This window comes from Lutra lutra, chromosome 2 (assembly GCF_902655055.1).
Source record: "Lutra lutra chromosome 2, mLutLut1.2, whole genome shotgun sequence".
NCBI lineage: Eukaryota > Metazoa > Chordata > Mammalia > Carnivora > Mustelidae > Lutra > Lutra lutra.
The window spans coordinates 154,755,439-154,767,986 of record NC_062279.1 but is presented as its reverse complement, the minus strand read 5'-3'; the positions used below and the strand labels follow the sequence as shown (position 1 = coordinate 154,767,986).

Genomic DNA, 12,548 nt, shown 5'->3' with positions numbered 1-12,548 from the left:
TGTTTTGTTTTCTCTCTGTGGGACAAGACCAATCTTTATCCAGCAGAGTGGTGCTGGGGGAGCCATGAGTGGCAGTTTTATTCTGTTTTGTAAATCTTTATTCTCTCCCCGCAGCCTCCAGACCTGCTTTGTCTATCTGAGGTAAGTCCAAGGGTCACCCTTCTCTTCCTTCACCAGTGGCTCCCACCTGTTAGGAAGATTGATTTCAGTGCTTTACATCTAAAATTCCTTCCTCAAGTGTTCTCTTTTCTCTTTTTCTACTCTTTTTTTCTTATCAATTTCTTCACTTAGGGATTTAGAATTCTTGGTTCATCTCTCCTGACTACCATTTCCCCCCCCTCATTTTTCCTAGGTAGTGAACAGTTTGCAGTGGAGCTGAGCATTCTGTGATTATAATGTTAAGTCTATTGAATTCACCTTTTGTTTAATTACCAGGAGAAAAAAAAAAGAACTGAGTAGGTGTCTGAATGATTTCATCCTGGCTGGTTTTTTCTTGGTTGTTTTTGTTTAATTTTAATAAGACCTTAGCTTGTTTTTCCAACCCCACTCCCATTCCAATTCCAGGCAACCTAGAAATTCATGTGTTTGCTACTTTGTTTCTATACATAGAAACAGAAAGCTAGATAGACCCCATTAATTTATTCTTTAAAAAATACCCCCTGTGTGCCAGGCAATATGTTAGACCTACAGGATATGATGGGGGACAAAACCAGGTATTGTTCTGCCCTCATGGTTCAAGTTTATTAAGAGAGGCAGACACTGAGTAAATAATTACACAAATCTTACAAGTTCTTAATTAGTGGGTGGTATTATAAGAATTCCTTATAGGGAGATCTTATCAAGTCAGAGAAATGGGAGAAGACTTCTCTAAGGAAATGGCCATTGAACTGAGCTGTGAAGAGTGAGTAGGAATTACCTAGGCCAAGTAGCAGAGAACTGGGAGGGGAGAACTGACTTCTAGAAAGAAAGACTTGCTTGTGGAAAAACTGCAGCATGGTATTCTTTGCAGGTAAGACAATGACTGGTGTGTCTTGAGTCAAAAAAAAAAAAAAAAAGGAGCATGGTATCAGGTGTGAGGACTGAGAGGTAAATGAAGGATAGACCATGTAGATTCCCATAAGCCATGTTTATGTACCTTCAGTGGCTTCCTACACTCTTAGAGTACAGATTGGATGGGAAAGATATATGACATCATCAGATTCTCCTTCCTAAAGGATCTCTCTGACTGCCTTGTGGAAAAGGAATGGGAGGGGGCAAGAGTGAAGGCATAGACCATTATGGTGGTCCAAATGAGAACTGTACTGCTTTAAAACAATGCTTTACAAACTTCAGTGTGCATCAGAATCACCAGGAGGGCATATTTAAAAAGAGATGGTTGGGCTCCAAGCACTTTCTGTTTCAATAGGTTATAGAGTGGGGCCCAAGTGATGTTTATGTTGCTCACCCAAGGACCACACTTTGAGAACTGTTGGTATAGAGTGTAGAGGGTTGTAGTGGAAAGAAGATTAATTCCTTACCTATATGATCATTATGTTATAAATTTCCCTCTGAACACTACTTTAACTATATCCCACAAATTTTGCTCTGCTGTGTTTTCACTCATTACATTAGAAATATTTTCATATTTCCCTTGTGATTTCTTGTTTAACCCATGGATTACTTAGGGATATATTGGTCAGTTTCCAAATTTTAAGCATCTTCCAGATACTGTTACTGATTTCTAATTTAATTCTGTTATGGTTATAAAATATACTTTGCATGATTTTAATTATTTTGAATTTATTGAGTTTTTTTCAATGCTCCAGTCCATCTCGATCTATTTTAATAAATGTTCTCTGTGTTATTGAAAATAATGTGTAGTCTGCGGCTGTTGGGTGTCAGTTAAGCAAGTTGATAGTGCTATTCAACTTTTACATCCTTCTTGAGTTTCAGTCTACTTATTCTATTTATCCTTGAGAGAGAGGTTTTGGAATCTGCAACTTTGGTTCTAGATTTTCCTATTTATCCTTTCAGTTGTATCAGGTTTTGTTTCATGTATTTTGAAGCTCTGTGATTGGGTTCATATACATTTAGAAATTTTATGTACTTCTGGGGAATTTACTCCTTTATCATATGAAATGAACCTCTTTATCTCTGGAAATATTCTTTGATCTGAAATCATGTCTTTGTCTGATAATACTGTAGTCATCCCAGCCTACTTTTCACTAGTTTTAGCATGGTATATCTTTTCCCACACTTTCATTCTTAAGCTATATGTCTCTGTTTTTGAAGTAAGTGTCTTTTAGGCAGCATACAGTCGAGACTTGCTTTCTCACCCAATCTTTAAATATTAAGACCATTTTCATTTCATTTGACTTGAGGTGGTTGATTTCCAGTCAGCCAACTTTTTTTTTTTAATTGAGGTGTAATTGACATATTGCATTCCTCCCTCTAATTGACGTATAACATCTTAGTTTCAGGTGTACAACATAATGATTTGGTATTTGTATGTATTGTGATGTGATCACCACAATAAGTCTAGTTAACATTTGTCACCATAGTGAGAATTTTTTCTTGTGATGAAAACTTTTTGATCTATTCTTTTAGCAACCTTCAAATATGTAATATGTATTATTTAATTATAGTCAGCTACTGTGCCTTACATCACAACCCCATGACTTCTTTATTTTATAACTACAAGTTTGTATTATTGAGCCACTTTACTCATTTTGCCCCCACCTCTAGCATCCACCAATCTGCTTTCTGTATTGGTGAGCTTCGTTGGTTTTTGTTACTTTTAGATTCCACATATAAGTGAAATCACCTGGTATTTGTCTTTCTGTGACTAAGTTCACTTAGCATAAGGTCCTCAAGGTCCATTCATGTTATTGCAAATGGCAAGATTTCCTTTTTATGGCTGGATGTGTGTCTGTGTGTGTGTCTGTGTGTGTGTGATGGAGAGAGATTCTATTCAGCCATTCATCCATTGATAGACATTTAAGTTGTTTCTGTATCTTGGTTATTGTAAATAATGCTACAGTGAACATGTGGCAAGGGTGCACATATCTTTTCAAGTTACCGTTTTCACTTTTTTAATAAATAGCCAGAGCTGGAATTGCTGGATCATATAGTAGTTCTATTTCTAATTTTTTGAGGAATATCCATACTATTTTCTATAGTGGGTATACCAATTTATATTCCCACTAATAGTATACAAGATTTGCCTTTTCTCATATCTTCACCAACACTTGTTATTTCTTATCTTTTTGATAATAGCCACCCAACTTTCTATTTATATTTGTCCCATCTATTATTTGTTCCTTTTTTTCTCTTTTTCTGCTTTCTTTTGGATGAGTGTATTTTATTATTCTATTTAATCTCTTAATTGTTTTTTTAAGAAATACTTGCTGTCAAGTTTATCCAGCATATCATTAACTTACCAGAAACTACCTTCAAATAATGTTACACCGCTTCATGTGTAGTCTAAGAACTTTACAGTAGATTTGCATTCCTCCCTCTAAGCTTTTGTGCTATTATTATTGTCATACATTTTACGTCTGTAAATGTTAGAATCTTCCCAATGTGTTCTTACTATTTTTCCTTTGCACAGTTCTTCAAAAAGATTTTTAAAATGGGAAAGATTTTAAAATTATTTTCCCCATGAATTTTCCATTTCTGGTACTTTTCACTCTTTTATATAAGTCCAGGCTTCTATCTGATATTGTTTTACTTCTGCCTGAATAACTTCCTTTAACATTTCTTGTAGTATGGGTTTGCTGTTTATTAATTCATTCAGCCCTGACTTTTTGTCTGAAAAACTCTTATTTCACTCCCCGCCCTTTTCTATTTTTGAAAGATATTTTAGCTGGATATGAAATTCAGATTTGACCATATGTTTCTCTTAGTACTTTGAAGCTCTTGCTCCACTGCCTCCTAGCTTCTGAAGATAAGTCTGCTGTTGTTCTTCTATTGGCTGCTCTGTATGTACTGGGCTTTTTTTTTTTTTCCCAGTTCCTTATAAGATTTTACCATTTGTTATCATCAATTTCATTACAGATTTGATTATAAATGGGTTTGGCATTGTTGCCTTCATAATTTTTCTATTTGGAGTTTTTTGAACTATGTGGATATGGGGCTTTAGTTTTTATCACATTCGGAAATCTTTTAGCTGTATTTTCTTAAAATATGTTCCTATCTCTCTTGTCTCTACTCTCTTTTTGGGATTCCAATCACATTTATTTTGCCACATAGATCACTGATACCTGTTCATTTTTCTGTTTCGTTTTGGATTATGCTATTTCTATGTTTTTAAGTTTGATAACATTTTCTTTGTATTGTCTAATCTGCTGTTAGTAACAGCCAGGATATTTTCATTTCAGAAATTTTATTTTCACCTCCAGAGACTTAGATTTACTCTTTTGGGGCACCTGGGTGGCTCAGCTGGTTAAGCGTCTGCCTTCAGCTCAGGTCATGAGCCCAGAATCCTAGGATAAAGCCCCACATTGGTCTCCCTGGTCAGCAGGGAACCTGCTTCTCCCTCTTCTCCCTGCTTGTGCTCTCTCTCTCTCAAATAAATAAATAAAATCTTTAAAAATAAATAAATTTAGTCTTCTTTGTATCTACTATATTTCTTCTCCTGCTCATACATTCCTCAGCTTCTTGAAAGCAACTGCATTAACATCCTTATGTGCTAATTTTTACAATCTGTGTTATTTATCAGTTCCTGTTGATTGGTTTTTCTCCTCATTTTGGAACATATTTTCCTATTTTCTGCAAGCCTGGTAATTTTGGATTGGATGCTAGACGTTGTCAGTTTTGCCTTGTATGCTGAGGTTTTTTTGTTCTGTTTGTTTTTGCAATGCCTTCAATGTTTTGTGGCTCTGTTCTGAGACACTATCAACTTAATGAGAAAACTTTTTATTCTTTCAAATCTTGCTTTTGGGCATTGGTAGGCAGAGTTGGAACAGCGTCTCATCTAGGACAGTGGTTCTCAACTGGAAGTGTCCTACAGAGGATATTTCATGATGTATAGAGACATTTGGATTGTCACACTTAGTGGTAGAGGCCAGAGATGCTGCTAAACATTCTACAGAGCCTTATAAGACAGCTACCCACAAAAAAGAATCACTTGGCCCCAAATGTCAGTGGTGCTGAGGATGAGAAATCTTGCCATAGGGCTAATTTTACCCCAGTAGTGAGACACTACCAATAATTACTTACTGTCATATGTGTTAGGGGGTCTTTCCATTCTTACTGGTGGGAACACACACAAATCATATCCAGTCCTATATGGCCTCTAGCAGTTTTCCACCTGCTCCTTTTCAGTGGTCTTTTTCAAAGCTTTAGAAAATATTTAAGCACTGATCAGTATTTATCTACAGATTCGAGGGAAACCAATGCAGATCTCTAGAGTTCTCTATCTATGCAACTGTGTCTCCTGTGCTTTGCCCCACAGATTCTAACTGCTTTGGTCTTCCTTGCCAACAAACTGTCCTCTCATCTCAGGAAGATTTCCAAGCTCCTTTGGGTCTCTTTTTCTATACTGCAGCCTGGAAACTCTTCAGGCAGTAAGCCAGAGCAATTTTTATGACTTCCTTCTTTTGTTCCCTTCTTTCAGGGATCACTGTCACCCTGTACTTTCTTTTATCCATTGTCTTAAAAATATTTCAGGGGCAAATGGGTGGCTCAGTTGGTTAAGCATCTGACTCTTCTATTTCAGCTCAGGTCTTGACCTCAGGGTCATGAGTTCAAGCCCCACACTGGGGTCCAAGTGGATGTGGAGTCTACTATATATATTGCATATATTTTAGTCTATTTTTTAACTTGTTTAAAGTGAGTGGGTAAATCTGGTTCCTGTTACTTCATGGCCAAAAGGAGAAGTCCTAGATTTACTCTTTTGACAGATATTTATCCAGTTTCTATATGCAGGGTGCTGGAAATAATATGTTGAACAAGACCAATATGTTGTACTCTCATCAAGCTTGTATTTTAGTGGGAGCCGGGAAAAATATAAGCAATTGTAAGTTCCGTATCAATGATATTAGATGACCTAAAGAGTTTCTATTGGTAGTTACTTTAGGTTGAGTACTCCGGGAAATGCTTTCTGAAGAAGTAATGTGTGAGCAGTGGGAGGATTTGAGATATCTGAGATATCATTGATAACTGAAACTGAGCACCTAAAGAAAGATTATAGAAGAAGAAAAGGAAGTCTGGGACTTAGCCTTGAGAAATTCTAAGCCATCCAAGAGGAGGATGACTTGCAGTAAAGGGAAGAAGAAAGCCAGTAGAGTGTTTTGTCTGAAAAGCGAAAAAACGTGAGTTTCCAGAAAGAGGTTTACTCTTCTTAGGCTGCCATCACAAAACACTGATAACTGCATGACTTAATGACAGAGATTTGTTTTCTCATAGTTCTGGAGGCTGGAAAGTCCAAGATCCAGGTCTGGAGGTTTCAGTTTCTGGTGAGGTTTCTATTGCTGGTTTGCAAATGGCTACCCTCCCACTCTCTGGTGACTTCTCTTCTTATGGGGACAACAAGACCATCAGATTACGGCTCTACCCTGTAACCTTATTTAACTTCATTACCTCCTAAAGGTCCGATATCTCTTGGTAATAGGGGGTTAGGAACTTGACATAATGAAACAGAGAGGTACACAGTTCAGTCTAAAGCAAAGGAAATGATCAATAGTGTTTAATGTTCTTAGGAAGGCAAAAAAGTTGAAAATTAAATATCATTCATTAGACTTATCAATTCATTGGTGACTTTAGTTAAGTGCTGTTTTCGTGGAGTGAAAGACCTGGAAACCAGATTTGGAGTAGGTTAAGAGATAAGAAAATGGCGATAACTCATTAAAGTAATCTAGCTCTAAAAATGTTATTTTGAGGAAAATAAAAGATTGAGTGAAGTTTTGTTTAAGGCATGAGAGACCTTGCACTTGTTTAAACATCATGGTGAGGAGAAGACATGTTCTGGTATTTATCTATTGTCACAACAGTGCTACATTACAGACCACTCCAAAATTACTCCCTTAAGTAAATAAGCACTTGTTTCAATCATGTATCTCTGACTGGCAAATAAGGCTAAGAGGTTCTTTTGACTTTGGTTGGGTTCCCTCACATGCCTTGTATTAGCTGGCTATCAGGTGGGACAGTTTAGCCTCACTCCATATCTCACATCCATCCAGCAGGCCAGCCCAGGCATTGTTCTCATGGCAAAAGCAGAGATATATGAGGGGACATAAATGCCCAAGTCGTTTCTCAAGCTTCAGCTTACACTGGCCTTCACCAGTTTACAGTTCATACTTAACTCATCCTGTTGGCCAAAGCAAGTCACATAGGTGAGGCCAGAATGCGAGGACATTGCAAAATAATAGGGAAGGCGATAGATATAGGGAGGGATGAAGAATTTGGACTGTGAATCCAATTAATCTCCCACAGATGGCATATTTTTTTTAAAAAAGGAAGGGATCATTGATTATGATCATTGTTAAGTTCCTCAGAAGGCAGATGGGAACAGGATTCAAAATCATTCTAAGTTGTGTTGGGTTCTGCAGTCTTTTATAGTCAGTTGGTTGACACTATTTTAGATCAACAACTTACTAAGTGCTTTTAATTTAGTACTAAAATTCCTATTTTATTTTTATAAATGTATGTGAGTCACATTTGTGTTTATTGAATATCTGAATACCAATTATATTTAAGATACTGCTTTAGGCACAGTTGTGTTATACTAATTTAATATACAAGTTAATTAAGAAATTCAGGTAAATTGGGGCGCCTGGGTGGCTCAGTGGGTTGAGCCGCTGCCTTCGGCTCAGGTCATGATCTCAGAGTCCTGGGATCGAGCCCCGCATCGGGCTCTCTGCTCAGCAGGGAGCCTGCTTCCTCCTCTCTCTGCCTGCCTCTCTGCCTGCTTGTGATATCTCTGTCAAATAAATAAATAAAATCTTAAAAAAAAAAAAGAAATTCAGGTAAATTCCTTTTGTCCCTACATGGCCAACAATCACTTGTAAATTACATAGTGGTACAAACTGTGTTCATTGATTTCTGAAGAGATTTAGTTTTGTGCCTTTAATCAGACTCTAATTTCCTTCATTCCATTCAACTAAAAATTCAGGTAGATATCCTACTTCTTAGGGGAAGCTAGTCTTTTTCTTCTAGATGTTTTCTTGTGAATCTCCAGTTATGGTTTGCTCTAATAATCATGATAGCACTTACTAGTTAAGCACATACTATGCTATCTTTATATTTAAAAAAGTAGTTCTCCTAAAATCGTTTGGAGTAAACTACAAATCTGAGATTCTAATCCAAGAATATGAGACTTCAAAGTCTTACTCTTAACCACCGGGTTCTTCTGTTCCTTCAAATAACCACATCAAATGATCAAAAGCAAGTCAGAAAAAATGTCTCATTTAAAATCTACCACTTGGGCACCTGGTGGCTTAGTGGATTAAAGCCTCTGCCTTCGGCTCAAGTCAAGATCTCAGGGTCCTGGGAATGAGCCCCACATCGAGCTCTCTGCTCGGCGGGGAGCCTGCTTCCTCTTCTCTCTCTCTGCCTGCCTCTCTGCCTACTTGTGATCTCTGTCTGTCAAATAAATAAATAAAAATCTTTAAAATAAATAAAATCTACCACTTAATCTGCCAGGGCTCTTAAAAGTCACCAGTATCTTACCAAAGAGAAATTTTTCTCTTGAGATAAATTGTTTCAAAACAAAAAACAAAAAAACCCGTACAACCTAACTCTTACAGGGTTTGCCAGCAAGAGAAAAGATTTATGTTAGACTTCATGTTCTCCTGGTAAAACATGTTTAACTGGCTATATCCCTATGGCTCTTTCATTTGAACCTGCCTCCCCTCTAAGCCCAAAGATTTAAAATTAAATGGTTGTACTATTGCAAAAACAAAGCATACACATATCTGTCATCCTTTATCCCCACATATGTACCTTTTGACTTTTTGTTAGTAGTACTAATATTAACATTTATTGAGTCCAGTGTCCAGCCAGGCATTTTACATGTATTCTCTATACCAACTGCTTTGTTTACATAAACTCATGTAATAATCATATTGCCCTTAAGAGGTGGATATTCTCATTATCTTCATTTTCCAGTTAAATTGAAAGTTAGAGGTTAAGGTTAGAGATTGGATATTCTCGTTATCTTCATGTTCCAGTTAAATTGAAGGTTAGAGATTAAGGAATGTACACTTAGCAGGTGAGTGATTTAATCTTAGGTCCTACGAAGCTTCCCTCTGTCCCAATTTACTAAAATCCTTTAGTAAATGATTTACTTCACCTATTTCAATATTTTTTTCCCCAACTTCCCAACTGCTGGGATTAATTTCCCTTCTCTGTAATCCCTTAGTCTTACCTCTCTGTATCTATTCAAAATAAAATATATTTATTTTGTAATTTATGAAAACTTTCCTTTCTGCCTCCTTACAAGCTGCAAAACCCTTGAAGACAGACACCATCACAGTATTTTATATTCTAAATATATTAGGTAGGTATTGGTTAAGGGTTTGAGGGAAGAATACTACCTTCAGTAACCAGCAGACCTGGCTGATGGACACATGCCAGCTCCTCATAAAACTGAAACACTTTGATGGGCGGCAAAGTCCTTGGTATTGGCCTCTGAGAACCCTGGAATTAGCCAGTTTGGAGTCCAGTGGAACAAGAATTTCATTTTTTATAACTTCTCACTATATCAGAACCATGAGAATACACTTGTTGCCTTCATAAAGGTTCTCTGATCTAGTTTACACATTTAACAACCCTGGTGGTATTTGGATAGATATGTGGAGAACCAAGCTCAAGGGTATAGCTATAATAGCTATTCAGTAAATTTTCACAACATAAGATGACACCATTGCCAGAGGAAATAAACCAGTCATTCAGAATTTGAGTTGAATAGATTAGTTCAAATTCATTAGTTTCGGGTACTTTGTAGTAACTATTCACATTCTAAATCCTATACCAGATTTCAGTTTATCCACACATAAAGCGGACTTTTCTTCCTTTGAAAAGATAAACTTATGTTTCTTAAAACCTTTAACCTAAATACTACTCTTATGGTAGGGGCGCTGGGTGACTCGGTCGGTTGAGCATCCAACTCTTGATTTCAGCTCAGGTCATGATCTCAGGATCGTGGGATTGAGCCCTTGCACGGGGCTCCATGATCAGTGGGGAGTCTGCTTGAGATTCTATCTACCTCTCCCTCTCCCTCCAGGCCTTCCCACCGCTCTCTCTCTAAAATAAATCTTAAAAAAAAAAAAAAAAAAAAAACGCTATGGTAGCTCTCAAAAACATGTCTGTGCCCTAACATACTTTCTTCCTTTATCTTGAGAAATTGAAAGGTATGACTGACTACTACTTACTTAGTTAAATATGAGGAAACTTCATGCTCTACATATATAACTTCCTTGATAGAGTTATGACTGTAGCCTTTCAGAATGTCTGTCTGAAATCTGTAGACCAGACACTTATCATATGTTAAGTATTCTGAAGAAAAAGATAAATGGGTATTAACAAAGGGAGAATCATGACAGAATTACAACCCAAGAACTAGTATGCAGGATAGGGTAATAGATCTTAGATTCTAAGCTTGCACTTATTAGTTGAATGAACCTGAATGTATCATTTTACTTCTTTGAGCCTCAGTGGTAGTTTTTGGAATTGAATGCAATATTGTCAGGTTTTTAGCGTAGTACCTGGCATGTAGCAACTGCTCTAGAAATGATACTTTCAGACCTATCTTGTTCACACTAAAATTTGTTTCCTGTGATTTGGCTGACTTACATTAAAGTTTGTTGTCTGTATAACAGAAATGAACTATCCCATATCTCTAGTAATAAGTAAAACAAGTGTGAATTATTACAACTAGATATATTAAAAAATTTTTGTTATCAGTAATCATTTTTAAAAATATTTTAAAAAGATTTTATGTATTAAAGAGCTCACACGTGAGCTGCAGAGAGGGAGAGAGAGAATCTTAAGCAGACTCGGCACCAAGCACTGAGCCTGATGGTGTTTGGGGCTTGATCTCAAGACCCCGGGAGAGAGAGAATCTTAAGCAGACTCAGTGCCAAGCACTGAGCCTGATGGGGGTTGAGGCTTGATCTCAAGACCCCGAGATCATGACCTAAGCCAAAATCAAGAGTTGGCCACATAACTGTCTGAGCTACCCAGGAGCCCCAGTAATCATTAATTTAAATCACACAGTATAACTGGATTTCCATGACCCACAAAAGATTTTTGTTTTTTATGCTTCCCAAATGCACATATTCTTGTAAACCTCCATTCACATGCTGGAGAGAGGTTCTACCTTAGGGTGGATGAAATTATAGAAGTACTCAAAACAGACTTATATGTCTAGATGATCATTTCAGGTGCCCCTTCCTTGTCCTCATTCACTCCTCAACTACCATCTATCTAGGTGGCTAGTTTGATAGAAAAGGGCTTAGGGTGAGAACCTCTCTTCCAGTTTTGTCCCCCATTCACCAAAAGACATAGTGTTAAATTAAACCTTTGCATTTGTCTATAGCTCCATATGGTTTTTAACTCCTGTTAAGTGGCTCTCATGAGATCACTTAGAAATATAACGGTAAACAGGATATTTCATTTTTTTTTAAAGATTTTATTTATTTGACAGAGAGAGATCACAAGTAGAGAGAGAGAGAGGAGGAAGCAGGCTCACTGCCTAGCAGAGAGCCTGATGTGGGACTTGATCCCAGGACCCTGAGATCATGACCTGAGCCGAAGGCAGCGGCTTAACCCACTGAGCCACCCAGGCAGCCCGATATATTTTTTTTTTTTTAAGATTTTTATTTATTTATTTGAGAGAGAGACAGTGAGAGAGAGCATGAGCGAGGAGAAGGTCAGAGGGAGAAGCAGACTCCCCATGGAGCTGGGAGCCCGATGTGGGACTCGATCCTGGAACCCCGGGATCATGACCTGAGCCGAAGACAGTCGTCCAACCAACTGAGCCACCCAGGCATCCCGATATTTCATTTTTTTAAGAGGGAGAGAGAGAATCTCAAGCAGGCGCCACACCTAGCACAGAATCCAACGCGGGGCTCAGTCTTACGACCCTGAGATCATGACCTGAGCCAAAATCAAGAGTCAGATGCTTAACTCACTGAGTCCCCCAGACGCCCCTCAACTTTTTTTTAAAGATGAGAAAACGAGAATGAAAGAGGCTACGTTTACTTGTCCAAGGTCATAAGGCTAATGAATGATATTCTCAGAACTAGGACCCAGGTCTTTATGTTCCTTTCCCCAGTTCTTTATACACTGTCATTGAGATTTCAGTAGAATCCTTGGTATGGATATCTAATTCCACTTGATCTGATGGTTTAAATGTGCTGCTTCAACTTTCTAATCATATGTAAGGCAAAGAAGCCATGGAACAAAAGACTGATAAATTTGATGATCTAAAATTTAGAATGGATTCATGACAAAATCACCATAAGCAGATATAAAGACTAATGAACTAGGCCATGTAGGGAGGGGAGTGAGATTGTAAATCACATAGAACAGAGGACCAATCTTAACTACATATCAGTATGAAAATA

The 12,548-nt window shown here is 37.5% G+C and overlaps 1 protein-coding gene across 11 annotated transcripts in view; it reads left to right on the top strand.

Annotated features, from left to right (window-relative positions):
* Positions 1 to 12,548, top strand: part of LCORL (ligand dependent nuclear receptor corepressor like) — a 165,262-nt gene that overhangs the window by 145,567 nt on the left and 7,147 nt on the right. For 6 of the 11 annotated variants that reach the window (XR_007125285.1, XM_047718972.1, XM_047718969.1 and 3 more), the window contains one exon: positions 115 to 141. The exons of the other annotated variants lie outside the window; for them this stretch is intronic. Coding sequence is in view for 5 of the 6 variants with exons in the window: in XM_047718972.1 (XP_047574928.1) it covers positions 115 to 141 (27 nt within the window). In the remaining variant the exon portion in view is untranslated. The remainder of the gene's footprint in view (positions 1 to 114; positions 142 to 12,548) is intronic. 11 annotated transcript variants of the gene reach the window in all.